The 15,032-nt window shown below is 39.3% G+C and overlaps 1 protein-coding gene across 2 annotated transcripts in view; it reads right to left on the bottom strand.

Moving 5' to 3' along the window:
- The window catches only part of DAPP1 (dual adaptor of phosphotyrosine and 3-phosphoinositides 1), a 56,133-nt gene that overhangs the window by 20,194 nt on the left and 20,907 nt on the right, over positions 1 to 15,032 (bottom strand). For both annotated transcript variants that reach the window (XM_040237795.1, XM_040237794.1), the window contains exons 2-3: positions 14,184 to 14,306; positions 11,542 to 11,675 (exon numbers count right to left, since the gene is read on the bottom strand). In XM_040237795.1, coding sequence (XP_040093729.1) covers positions 11,542 to 11,675; positions 14,184 to 14,306 — 257 coding nt within the window. The remainder of the gene's footprint in view (positions 1 to 11,541; positions 11,676 to 14,183; positions 14,307 to 15,032) is intronic.

Genomic DNA, 15,032 nt, shown 5'->3' on the forward strand with positions numbered 1-15,032 from the left:
CAGCAGCAGCAGCAGCAGCAGCAGCAGCAGCAGCAGCAGCAGCAGCAGCAGCAGCAGCAGGCTCATAGAGAGAAATACACTGAGTTAAGTAAAGCGGACCTGACAGCCGGGGCAAGAGAAGATTCTGTTATAATATCCAAGGCAAATCAGGTCACTTTTTTTGGAGTACTTGATTCTACCTTTCATATGAGTGCACTATGGAACTGACTTAATTAAACATTAATCCAATCATCCCTAAACCAACGCTTCATGATATGTCAAAAAACATATAGCTCTAGCGTATAACTATTGGAATGAATTACCATAAAAGCGCTTCTTAAAATAAAATTAATAATGATTATTTCTGCCATGCTAAGAATTATTATAAATATCACTATCTTACATGCTTAATCTCATTCAGTCTTCACAGCAAGTCATTAAGGTATCAACTATTACCATCAGCTTAATTTCATAAGATGATGAAACTGAAGCTCAGCGAGGTTACATAATTTGCCTGAAGAAACAAAGCTGGTACCTAGCAAAGGCTGGAGTTAGACCTGAGGTTCACATGTTTACACATCATACCATCCATTTTTCTTAGCCTTGGTGATTATCACCACCATGGAAACTCTCTATGGCATGTGAAATGTACTTTGGTTATTGTGGACAAGAGAATCACGTGTATCAATCAAAATTTGATGAAATGGATTCTTCAAGAAGCAGCTTAAGAAAAGAAAAGGAGAGTTTTTACTTCAACGTTTCTCACCAGACCTCAGTTTCTTCATTTGTAAAGTAGTAGTTAAATGGTCTCTGAGCTCCCTTCTAATTCCAACATTGCATAAATCTAGTTAACCGCACAAGCCCAACTGAAAGTGAAGAAATATTAGGATGCATAGTAACCAAATGCTTATCCTGATTCAGTGAATGTGCAATATTCATCTGATATACTTCACTTCTGATGTCGTTTTATTTTTGCCTCTCATTTTTCTTTTCCTCCCCCTTCTCTTCAGACTTTAAATTTTATTTAACTTTACTGTAGTTACATAGGCTGTTTTATATTCTTTCTAGAGAGGCATGCATGAGATGGGCCTAAGTATTTTGGGGATGTGTTCTAGTCAACTTTTTTTTTTAATGTATTTGATTATTTTATTTTTGGCTGCACTGGGTCTTTATTGCTGGTCCTCTAGTTGCTAGGGTGGGCTTCTTGCAGTGGCATCTCTTGTTATGGAGCATGCACCCTAGTGTGCGTGGGCTCAGTAGTTGTGCCCCATGGCATGTGGGATCTTAGTTCCCCGACCAGGGATCGAATCCATGTCCCCTGCCTTGCAAAGTGTGTTCTTAACCACTGGACCACCAGGGAAGCCCTAGTCAACTTTTTTGGTGTTTTATGATTTTCTAGAATAATTTCTCCAGTAAAAATTAATGTTAATAAATTAAGAATAACAATAAACACAAAGTTCAAATTGAGTCATATTCTTTAGAACAGAAATATTATTATAGGCTTTAAGGAGACTGAGGATTAAACCATGTACTGTAGGCCTGCCATATCCTATGAGCATATTGTGCATCACGTGGCAGGGACTCTCCATCCTAATCCAGTCAAAGCCATGCTGTGCTGTGGCAGTATTGCCTGTAGCATCACTGGGACACCAGTTTTAGGAGAACACAAAGTGAGTGGAAAGCACACAGGCTTTAAAACCAGGTTAGCCTGGATTCCAGTCTCAGCACTAATGTTTTCTATGTTTGCAACTTGGACAAATACATGAAAATCTCTGAGTTTTTATTTCCTAATCTGAAAATAGGACGACTTTACCCATTATTGTGGGTGGTCCAGAAGACTAAATAACTTGGTATGTGTGAAAATATCTAATGGCATGCCTGGAACTTAGTAAAACTTTGCAAAGGTTTGTTTCATTCTCTTCCTTGCCTGCTTTTTACTTTTCCAAAAATGCCTCATCTACAAATGAAGATTTGTATTTCTGGCAAACATAAACTGAAGAAGTGACTTCTGGGCTTCCCTGGTGGCTCTGTGGTAAAGAATTCACATGTCAATGCAGGAGACACCAGTTCAACCCATGATCCAAGAAGATCCTACATCCTTGGAGCAGCTAAGCCTGTGCACACAACTATGGTGCTCCAGAGCTTAGGAGTAAGCAACTACCCAGGCTACGTGCTGCAGCTTCTAAAGCCCATATGCCCTAGAACCTGTGCTCTGCAACAAGAGAAACCACTGCAAGGAGAAGCCTGTGCCCTGCAGCTAGAGAGTAGCCCAAGCAGCAATGGAGACCCAGCACAGCCAAAGGTAAATAAATGAATATAAGTATTAAGAAAAAAAAAAAGAAGTGACTCCTGGTTGGTTTGACAATATTCCAAGTTATCACCAATTATTTTCAGAAGTGTCACATAAGTCTCAAGTTAAAATTAATTTTAACTTAATTATTTTAAAATGTCACCTGGATGAAATGGCTAGAGTCACAAAATGACTTTGTCGGAAAAGGCAATGGCACCCCACTCCAGTACTCTTGCCTGGAAAATCCCATGGATGGAGGAGCCTCGTAGGCTGCAATCCATGGGGTTGCAAAGAGTCGGACACGACCGAGCGACTTCCCTTTCACTTTTCACTTTCATGCATTGGAGAAGGAAATGGCAACCCACTCCAGTGTTCTTGCCTGGAGAGTCCCAGGGACGGTGGAGCCTGGTGGACTGCCGTCTCTGGGGTCACACAGAGTTGGACACGACTGAAGTGACTTAGCATAGCATAGCATAGCATAGCAGTTATCAAAAGGTTGGGAATCCCCATATCAGAACAAAAAGAGAAGTGGAAATTTGACATTTAACGAAGAACCAGATAGGATCTTCAAAACTGAGAACCAATCACTATAAAGGGTAAGCACAAACACAGCACTTATTCTTTTTTTCTTGCTAGTTAGGTGATTAAAGTCACAACACAGTAATTTCTATAATAAATTGTACATGACAATTTCATGTACAAAAGTATTGCAATATAGAGAAAAGGTAATGGAAAAGGCAATTTTTATTTTAATACTATTTGGACATGTAAGCATAAAGATAAATGCTGGGTACATTTTCCAAGACAAATCTTAGTCAAATACAACCTGCTGCTGCTGCTAAGTCATTTCAGTTGTGTCCGATTCTGTGCAACCCCATAGACTGCAGCCTACCAGGCTCCTCTGTCCATGGGATTTTCCAGGCAAGAGTACTGGAGTGGGGTGCCATTGTCTTCTCTGGAGTCAAATACCAGAGGATTCATTAAAAATTAATAATGAACCAATCATGTCCATACTAAAAAAATTCTCATATTTTCAAATCTATTTGAGTTGAATTTAGAAACCATGTACAAATATGAGTAGAAGATTCACATAACATCTTACTGTTATAGGGCTTCCCTGGTGACTCAGATGATAAGGAGTCTACCTGCAGCGTGGGAGACCCAGGTTCAATCCCTGGATTGGGAAGATCCCCTGGAGAAGGAAATGGCACCCCACTCCAGAATTCTTGCCTGGAAAATCCCATGGGCGGAGGAGCCTGGTGGGCTGCAGTCCAGGGCTGCAGAGTCGGACACGACTGAGCCACTTCACTTTACTATTACAAATGAAAGGTAGAGTCTGAATTTAATCATTACTGAGCATGCATACAACACAAATCATTTTCAAATTATGCTTTGTACATATTTTGGAAGTAAAAATTGCCAGCAGCTTGCTAGTTGTTATGTTGTCCCAAAAGCTGCAATGTGGACATTGGTATTGGTATACTGTCCACGGAATGTTGTGGGTCATGATTAGCGTTTATTCTTTTAGGTGATGGGGCATAACAGGGGGAAAAAAAGACAAGAATCCTTCTTCTCATAGAGTTTATATATGAATGTGAAGATGTTTAAAAAATAAGTGGGTTAAAAATAGTTAAGGACTTCCCTTGCAGTCCAGTGATTAAGACTTCATCTTTCAGTGCAGTGGGTGTGGGTTCAATCCTTGGTTGGGAAGCTAAGATCCCACGTGTCTCGTGGCCAAAACATAAAACAGAAACAATACTGTAGCAAATGCAATAAAGACTTAAAAAATGGTCCACATCAAACAATTGAAATATCTTATAAAAATATGTTAAAAGGTAAAAGGGCTATTAAATACAGTAAAAGCAAATGGGTAAATTATATGATATACTTGGGAGATGATTGGGTTTTGAGAAGGAGAGGTATCTTAAGAGTGAAATAAGAAGAAATTACAGTGAACAGAAACTTTAATGGAGATTAGAGAGATTACAACAAGGGAAAAAGAGACTTAAGAATAGTAGAATCCTGAAGTTATTAGGAGGGTTAGATCTTACTCACAAGAATCTTCATTCTTTATTAATGAAACAGAAATCCTGGGAGTTTAAAGAAAAGAAAATAAGAATAAAATAGGGGAAATAATCTTAAAAGAGTATACATCCTTATAGGTTAACACTTTTACCTATCTTGAGTGCAAATATTTTCTGATGACCCAGAACCAAGCATTCTGGTTTCACTCTACCAAAGACATTATATAGACAGAAAACTGTAAAGCAAAAGCTTACAGTTGTTGGTTATTTGATTATCTCTCCCATTTCCCTCAAAGATAAAGTCTCTCTTAAATAAATTCACTCCCAGGCCCTACCGAGTAAGGCTGGCCTGAGTGGGCTCTGGGCAGAGAGGCCTGAAATACCCAGCTCTAGCCCTTCCCATTCCAGAGATCTGGATGTCAGGACCCTGACAGGGACTCATCCACAATGCAGGAAAATGCTTCCCCAGGTGATCCTTAACCGAGCAAAAATTTTAATAAGAATTTGCACTTCATCTGATAGTGAGCAAGGAATCATTAGGTGGAGGTCTCCTGATCACTGGAAGCCAATTCTTTTTTATTAATTTTAAATGTTTTTATTGAAGTATAGTTGGTTTACAATTTGTATTAATTTTGCTGCACAGCAAAGTGATTCAGCCATATATATGTATATACATATATTCTTTTTTATATTCTTTTCCATTATGGTTCTATATTCTTTTTATATTTTTTTCCATTATGGTTCATCACAGGACAGGGAATATTAGTTTCCTGTGATATAGAGTAGGACCTTGTTGCCCATCCATTCCATATATAATAGCTTTCATCTGCTAACCCCAAATTCCCAGTTCACCCTTCTTCCACTGCCCCCTGACCTTGGCAACCACAAGTCTGTTCCTTATGTGAGTCAGTTTCTGTTTCATAGATAGGTTCATTTGTGCCATTTTTTAGACTCCATGTGTAAGTGATATCACATGGTATTTGTCTTTCTTTTTTTGACTTATTTCACCTAGTATGATGATCTCTAGTTGCATCTTTGTTGCCGCAAATGGCAATGTTTCATTTTTGTGGCTTAGTAGTATTCCTGCATGTGTGTGCGTGTGTGTGTGTGTTTGTGTGTGTGTGTGTGTGTGTGTGTGTGTGTGTGTGTGTGTGGTGATATACGTGTATATCACATCTTTGTCCATTCATCTGCCAATGGACATTTAGGTTGTTTCCATGTTTTGGCTATTGTGAATAGTGCTGCTATGAATATAGGGCACATGTATCTTCTTGAATTACAGTTTTGCAGGAGCCAACTCTTAAATGAACAAGAGTTTGGTTTTTAGGAGATGGAATCCCAGTTTCTGTTCATGGTTGTTCATAGGTCACAGTGCTGACTCTGTGGCTTCCAAGGATCATCTGGGTTTAAGAGCCATCACAGCTTCTGTACGTCGTGCTTGTTATCTTGTTTCCTGAGGCCAATTACTCCCAGAGGACAAAATAGGAACACTCATAAGTTATGGGTTTTGCCTCTTGTTCCCAGCTTTGGTGGCTTTGCCTTCAGCTGGCAGGGACAGATAAGAGGAATGTTTGTCGTTACTGGAATATAACTCAAGGGCTGGAAGCCAGACTGTCAAGTGTATATCTATCACCACCTGGAGTCTATAGCAGATGTTTAAATAGTAGCAAATTCCCAACTTGGTAATGAATAGAAGAGAGGAGAGGCAATGGAAAGGATGAAAATCTCAGTTTCCCAAGTTTTACTGCAATAAATAAAATAAATAATGTAATGACAAGAGATACAGCAAGCTTTAGATCTGGAGAAATCTACTGTAGGAGTCTGGGTTACAAATCATTATAATCCTTATTGTATTAGCCACAGACATTTATTCAGATGACTGTATTTGCTGGAAAAGCTTAACATTGTCCCAATGTCCCAACATTGTTCCAATCACCTAGTGACTGGATCAGTGCCAGGAAGGTTCAGCCAGAAAGTACTGCAACACGTTCATTTCAAATAAGACTCACATATGTGCACACAATGAAATACTACTTAGACACAAAAAATGAAATCTTGCCATTTGCAGCAATATGGATGGAGGGCATAAGGCTAAGTGAAGTAAGTCAGAGAAAGATAAATGTTGTATATCACTTATATGTGGAGTCTAAAAAATAGAACAAACTAGTGAATCTGCCTGCAATGCAGGAGACCCATGTTTGATTCCTGGGTCAGGAAGATTGCCTGGATAAGGAAATGGCAATCCACTCCAGTATTCTTGCTTGGAAAATCCCATGGACAGAGGAGCCTGGTGGGCTACAGTCCATGGCGTCGCAAGAGTTGGACACGACTGAGCAACTAAACCACCACCATAGTGAATAAAATAAAAAGGAAGCAGACTCACAAATATTGAGAACAAACTAGTGGTTATCAGTGGAGAGAGGGAAAGGGGAGGGGCAGCATAGGGGTAGGTGATTAAGAGGTATAAACTATAATGTATAAAAATAAGCTTCATGGATAATTGTATAGAACAGGGAATATAACCAATATTTTATAATACTATAAACAGAGTAAAACTTTAAAATTGTGAATCACTATATGTACATATATAGTATTATCCATCAACTACACTTCAGTTAAAAAAAACTTTTAAAAAAAAGATTTTTGAAATCTGCTGGTATGCAGAATATGTACCTTTTCCTAACTTGGAGAAAATCCAGACAGGAGCATGGAGAATGACCAAAGAGATTGAAAATAGAATCTAGAGGGAGAGTTTAAAAGAAGGGAGTCAGCTTTGCTTGGAGAGAGAAAAGAAGGCTGAAACAACAATGGTACTGGCTTTGAAAGATACAAAGGGCTGCAGCTCATCATTCATTCATTCACTCATTCACTCACCCAAAGTATCCCTCACTGTCCCAGCACCTGGGGGACAAAGAGAAGGACAAAAATCAAAGTAGGTGAAACAGAGTCCTTAGCTTCAACATCTACTGTCCATTGCCAGTGCCCAAGAATTGAACAAAAATAAGCATAGGTTGGGACACAGTAGGAAATAAGCCTGAAGGGAAGAGATTTAAGAAATTTAAAAACTTTCCAGACAGGAGTGAACACCAACATCTTAGAAATCAGTGAACTAAAATGGAGAGGAATGGGCAAATTTAATTCAGATGATCATTATATCTACTACTGTGGGCAAGAATCCCTTAGAAGAAATGGAGTAGGCCTCATATTCAACAGAGGAGTCCAAAATGCAGTACTTGGGTACAATCTCAAAACTGATAGAATGATCTTGGTTTGTTTTGATGCAAACCATTCAACATTATTGTAATCCAAGTCTATGCCCCAACCACTAATGCCAAAGAAATTGAAGTTGAATGGTTTTATGAAGACCTCCAAGACCTTCTAGAACTAATATAAGAAGAGGGGGAAAAAAAAGATGTCCTTTTCATCATAGGGGATTGGGATGTAAAAGTAGGAAGTCAAGAGATACCTGGAGTTACAGGCAAGTTTGGCCTTGGAGTACAAAATGAAGAGGGACAAAGGCTAACAGTTTTGCCAAGAGAATATAGTGGTCAGAGCAAACACTCTCTTTCAATAACACAAGAGACAACTCCACACATGTATAGGACCAAATGGCCAATACCACAATCAGATTGATTATATTATTTGCAACCTAAGATGAAGAAGCTCTATATAGTCAGTAAAAACAAGACTGGGAGGTGACTGTGGCTCAGATCATGATCCCCTTATTGTCAAATTTAGACTTAAATTTAAGGAAGTAGAGAAAACCACTAGACTATTCAGGTATGACCTAAATCAAATCCCTTATGATTATACAATGGAAGTGACAAATAGATTCAAGAGATTAGATCTGATAGAGTGCCTGAAGAACTATGAATGGAGGTTTGTAACATTGTACAGGTGGTGGTGACCAAAACCATCCCCTACAAAAAGAAATGTAAGAAGGCAAAGTGGTTGTCTGAAGAGGATTTACAAATAGCTGAGAAAAGAAGAGAAGCAAAAAGCAAGGAAGAAAGGGAAAGATAAGCCTATCTGAATGCAAGGTTTCAAAGAATAGCAAGGAGAGATAAGAAGGCCTTCTTAAGTGAATGATGCAAAGAAATAGAGGGAAATGACCGAATGAGGAAATGGGAAAGACTAGAAACCTCTTCAAGAAAACTGAAGATATTTAGAGAACATTTCATGCAAGGATGGACATGATAAAGAAAAGAAATGGTAAGGACCTAAGAAGCAGAAGAGATTAAGAAGAGGTGGCAAGAATACACAGAAGAACTGTCCATAGGTCACAGTGCTGACTCTGTGACTTCCAGGGAAGTCAAAAAATGTCCAAATGACCCTGATAACCACCATGGTGTGGTCACTCACCTAGAGCTGGACACCCTGGAGTGTGAAGTCAATTCGAATGGGATTTAAGAAGCATCACTACTAACAAAGCTCCTGGAGGTGATGGAATTCCAGCTGAGTTATTTCAAATCTTAAAAGATGATGCTATGAAAGTGGTGCCCTCAATATGCCAGCAAATTTGGAAAACTCAGCAGTGGCCACAGGGCTGGAAAAGGTCAGTTTTCAATTCCAATCCCAAAGAAAGGCATTGCCATCATGTTTGGGAACGCATGTACACCCGGGGTGGATTCATGTCAATGTATGGCAAAACCAATACAAAATTGTAAAGTAAAATAAAAAATTAATTAATTAATTAATTAAAAAAAAAAAAAGAAAGGCATTGCCAAAGAATGTTCAAACCACCACACAATTTCACTCATTTCACAAGCTAGCAAGGTAATGCTCAAATCCTTCAGCCAGGCTTCAGCAGTACATGAACCAAGAACTTCCAGATGTACAAACTGGATTTAGAAAAGGCAGATGAACCAGAGATCAAATTGCCAACATCCATTGGATCATAGAAAAAGCAAGGGAATTCCAGAAAAACTTCTGCTTCATTGACTACGCTAAAGGCTTTGACTGTGGATCACAACAAACTGTGGACAAGAAATGGGAATACCAGACCACTATACCTGTCTCCTGAGAAATCTGTATGCAGGACAAGAAGCAACAATTAGAACTGGACATGGAACAACGGACTGGTTCCAAATTGGGAAAGGATTACATCAAGGCTGTATATTGTTACCCTACATATTTAACTTATAAGCAGAGTATATCATGAGAAATGCTGGGCTGGATGAATCACAAGTTGGAATCATGACTGCCAGGAGAAATATCAATAATTTTAGATATGGAAATATACTACTCTAATGGCAGAAATTAAAGAGGAACTAAAAAGCCTCTTGAAGAGGGTGAAAGACGAGAATGAAAAGGCTGGCTTAAAACTCAACATTCAAAAAGCTAAGATCATGGCATCCAGTCCAATTACTTCATGGCAAATAGAAGGGGAAATAAGTGGAAACAGTGAAAGATTTTCTTGGGCTCCAAAATCGCTGCAGATGGTGACTACAGCCATGAAATTAAAAGACTCTTGGTTCTTGGAAGGAAAGCTATGACAAACCTAGACAGCATGTTAAAAAGCAAACACATCACTTTGCTGACAATGGTCCATCTAGTCAAAGCTATGGTTTTTCCTGTAGTCATTTAGGGATGTTAGAGTTGGCCCACAAAGATGGCTGAGCATCAAAAAATGGATGTTTTTGAAATGTAGTGTGTTGGAGAAGACTCGAGAGTCTCTTGGACTGAAAGGAGATCCAACCAGTCCATCCTAAAGGAAATCAACCCTGAATATTCATTGGAGGGACTGATGCTGAAGCTGAAGCTCCAATACTTTGGCCACCTGATGGGAAGAGCCAACTCATTGGAAAAGACCCTGATGCTGGGAGAGATCAAAGGCAAAAGGAGAAGGGGACGACAGAGGATGAGATGATTAGATAGCATCACTGACTCAGTGGACATGAATTTGAGCTAATTCTGGGAGATAGTGAAAGACAGGGGAGCCTGGCTTGCTGCAGTCCCATGAGGTCACAGAGTCAGACACAACTTAGCAACTGAACAACAACAGGGCCAAGGTAGCAACGGAAATAAGTTCATCCCACTTGCCCTTTATTTATGAGAACTACTGCTGGTTAAATGGTAATTTTCAGGGTTTATTAGGAGGATTTTCACCAGAAAAAAAGAAAAAAAAAGATCACTTCAGTCTTACAGTTTGGAATATTCTATTAAAGACCTTGCACGGTCAGTATAAGGTAAGGCAACTATTTTGTGGTTTCCGTCTCTGCTTAACACTGTATGATTCATATCAGGGTCTGTTCGGGCCACAGAAATAGCAGAAGAGGAAAAGGCAATGGTATCTCTCCCGAGAGTGGTTAAGAAAAAGCCCGCTAACCAAGTTTACCATGAACATGAGTGTGTACAAATTCTTAGCAACTGACTGTGTTATTAATGCTTGAATTCCTTTTGTGCTTGATTCTTGGAATTGTCCAACTTTTGATTAACTGAGAATTATCATCATTTAGGACATACAAAATTGTGATTCTTTTAACACAAATACAAAGGAAATCTTTTACATACTTTAAATAGTATAGACAAATGAGTTAGATAATTAAAAAACCAAGATAGTGTGTTTTGGTTTTAATTTGAATTTTCTGGTTTGACTCTAACCACCCAAAAAGGAAATTTCAAAATTTTTCAGGCATACTTAAGCCCCATTTAAAAATTTACAAGAAACCAAGACTTAGGAGAACAATTTTTAGTCAGTATTTTCACTATTCAATGACCTTTGGGGAAATTTAAGTGTAAATTTCATTTTTAAAAATGCTCAAAAACTGTTCAAAATGACCATTTTGTGTCTCCCGGATAGGCAAACTGCCCATACCTAAACTTCTGATGAATCAAAAAGTTGTTCTTTCCTTTATTCTTTCTTTCTTTATTGTATATATCATTAGGCCATTTTTTTTTAAATGTGTGCTTTTAGTCAATCCACTAAATAATATATCCTGAGAAAAATACCTATTTTGTACAAAGCATTTTGTTTTCTCCTAGAGATAATACTGAAATGTATATATATATATATACATATAATTGTATATACATATATTGTATAATTGTATGTGTATATATATATATACATATAATTTATTTATGTAGCATATGGCACAGTAATTGAAAAAATATGTTTCTAAGCACACCCAATTGTATATAGTATGCACATAATCCGATAGAAGTGACAACCATTTACTTGAAATCCATTTTGTCCCCCCTCCCTTCTGAAACAACATCTCCCCGGTCAATATGTGCATAGCTTACCTGTCTCACTTCCAATCAAAGGCTGATTTGCAAAATGCTTGACAAAATCCTTCAAAGATGAGAATTCGTTAAAGCCAAATTTAAATGAATATCCAGTATATTCAACATGAAAGTGTTTGACTGAGTCTTTGGCTCTAAAAGGAAAAAAAAGGAAAGAAAAAAACTTAATGCTATTTAAGAAACAAGTATCTTTTTTGAAGGGAAACATAACCTTAGGCATTAGTATAACTGTGAAACCCTTCTCAAAACAGAGTTATGACACACTCACCAAAACCGCTGGCATTTAAAGAATAGCACTCCTCTAATAATTAGTAATGCTGAGAATCTTTTCATGCGCTTATCTGTATGTCTTTTTTGGAGAAACATTTATTAAGGTCTTCTGCTCATTTTTCAAATGGATTGTTTGTATTTTGCTGGAGGCATAAGTGTAAGAGAGAAAGGAAGAGAGATGATAGAAATGGCAGGCCACCCTCTCCCCACATTCTCCTCCCTTACTTGGGGGTCAGTACAAATTCTGCCTCTTTTCACTTAATCAGTTATGTGAGCCCAGTCCTTTGCCTCCCACACCTGTTTCACTCCCTGCTGAATAAAATACCAACTTTCCTTCATTGCCATTTTTGGAATAAGGCAGAAAATTAAATTTTATATATATCTATATCTATAACCAGGTACACACACAGTCACACACACACACATACAAATATGGCCTCACTTCCACTATTATTCTCTTTCAGGTAATATTCCACCTTAAGCAAAAACCAGAAGTCAGAATCACCTAGAGGGTGCAAGTTTCTGGGCCTTACCCCCTGAATTCCTGATTTAGTAGGTCTAGGGCTGGGCCCAAGACTTGTATTCCTAACATGCTCTGAAGTGGTGCTACTGGTCTGGGGACCACATTTTGGCAACTGCCATAGTCCAACCAGCTGTACTATTCTCCTAGGAGCTTCTGCCTTTGTCCCTTAGCTTGTACTGTTCCCTTCACCTGTGACTTCTTCCACTTTGTTTTTGATTGTGTCAGTTCAAATGCCACTTACTCTATCAAATATTGCATGATATTCCAGCTTGAGTTACTTGTTTTTTCTCTTCTCAACAATTCACACACCTACCTTGCTGTCTTTCACGTCATTTACAGCACTCTCCTTTGTAGTAAAGTATTTATATATGGCCTTATTGCCCCTGTGAGGCTAGACTTCCTGAAGACAAGGTCTTTGAATCTCCTACAACACTTATCAAAGTGGTAAGCACAGAGTGGATGCTCTGAAATATTATTAAGAAAGTGAATGAACAGATGAATAAAAACAACCACTCTCCTGAGCTGGTCTTTGGTTCATCTCATTTTTGCTGGTGATTATTAGTTTTTAAAGCATTTCCAAGTGCTTGTAATGGAAATTAACAATTTATATTTTAAATTTGTATATAGATGTAATATATGTGTTATCTGTTTATAAGGCTTATGAAACATGTAAAAGTGAAAAGTTAACTTTCTTTGAGCCAACAGTTCCACAGGTTTGTCTGAGAATTTGGAGTGATCCATGCAATAAAGGATCAGCAATCCAACCATTAAATATAATTTTAACATTTGCTGTTGATTCGAGAAAGCACAATTCCTGCTTCAACCCAGAGTTGAATTCCTACTTCAAGCAGAATTCCACTTTTGATTAAGAATTTTCCCAAAGATGTTGTTTAGAAAAATTTATAAACAAAATAAAACAATAATGGTTTGAGGTTAATGTGTGGGTGCTGCTGGTGTTAAGTCGCTTCAGTTGTGTCTGACTCTGTGCAACCCCATAGACGGCAGCCCACCAGGCTCCCCCATCCCTGGGCTTCTCCAGGCAAGAATGGGTGGGTGGCCGAGGGCAATTTCATAGAGTCCTCATATCCTAGCAACTGCCTGTGAACCCAGTGAGACTTGCTATATGTCAGTGGAAGCCAAGGTGACAGATACTAACAGATAAGCAATGACTGCCCCTGATTATCAGGTGGCTAGGTCACCTTCTCTGAAAGGGAAGTCAGCCAGAAGAAAGTGTGTGAGAGAAACTCTGAAAGGGCTGCCCAATGACTGTTTTGAGCCAGGCATATCCAGTGGGGACTAGATTAACTTTCTTAACAGTGGGGGGAAATGGAACTTTGAGAAATTCTGTTTATAGAAAAAAATTAAAAGTTGCATGTTGCCTGCTTGAGTTTGTGGTTATGAAAATTTCATAGCCACAAGTCATTTTGATTTTCCAGAGAAAGCAAAGAACAGTGAAAAGGGTACCGGGCCAGGCGCCAAGGATGAGGATTCTGGTGCTATTTCTAGCACTCTTTTATTGGATGGAAGACACTTTACCTCTTCAGTTTCTTCATCAGTCAAGCAAGAGTTTTAGATTAAATAATTCATAAAATCTCCTTCAGTTTTAACATTTTGTTTTGGTCCCAGCTCTACTAATATTTCCCCTGCTAATGGAAGGAACAGGCATGTTTTCTGCAGTCTCACCACTCAGTGCTTGGCATCCTTGGCCCTGCTGATCTAACAAGAATCCATTTTCATTTTTGGAAATCGAATTCCATTTTCTGGCAATCTGCATGTGATGCTGAAGTCAGTGCCCATATAAGTAAGAGATGGGATCCCACTAAATTCATAGAGTTCTTAGGAATCCTACCTCACAGACAGGGAGTAGAGCCCAATCCTTTCGTTGCTGTCCCGCAGAAGGTAGCTCCCATCACATCCGTTGGAGAGGAGCAGCGCCTCAGCGGCATGGCGGGTGAGATTGCCATGGTACCACCTGGGGAGGAGAGAGCAGCACTTTCACTCAGGGTGAACTACGGAGGGACTCTTCCTGCACTGGGTTTTCCTCTCAGAGATTACCTCAGCGGTATTCTCCACCCTGGTAGCCCTGAGACCAAACTCTGAGCCAAGACATCAAGAAAAGAAAATTGCTGGATGTGGCTGAAGGGGAAAGGAGGGATTTGCCTTATCCCAGCATGTTATGGGTTGAACAGTATCCTGAACACTCTTATGTTGAAGTGCTGAGCCCTAGTACCTCAGAATGCTTCCTTATTTGGAGACAGGGTCTTTAGCAAGTTTTAATGAGGGTTCTTAAGGTGGGTCCTAGGGGTCTCCTCCCTTGGTGGCTCAGATGGTAAAGAATCTGCCTGCAGTTCAGGAGACCTGGGTTCGATCCCTGGGTTGGGAAGATCCCCTGGAGAAGAGAATGGCTACTCACTCCAGTATTGTTGCCTGGAGAATCCCTTGGACAGAGGAGCCTGGTGGGCTACAGTCCATGGGGTCATAAAGAATCACACACGACTGAGTGACTAACACTTCCATTTTCAAGGTGGGTCCTAATTCAAAAGGACCATGAAAAGGGGACTTTTGGAGATAGACTTGCACACAGGGAGTGTGCCTTGTGAACACTCTCCCTAAAGACGGCCATCTGTAAGTCAAGGAGGGTGAGCTGGAGCAGACTCCCCCTCATAGCCACCAGAAGGAACCAACCCTCCTTGGGGCT

The sequence above is a fragment of the Oryx dammah genome, unplaced genomic scaffold (assembly GCF_014754425.2).
Source record: "Oryx dammah isolate SB20612 unplaced genomic scaffold, SCBI_Odam_1.1 HiC_scaffold_3, whole genome shotgun sequence".
NCBI classification, from domain to species: Eukaryota; Metazoa; Chordata; class Mammalia; order Artiodactyla; family Bovidae; genus Oryx; species Oryx dammah.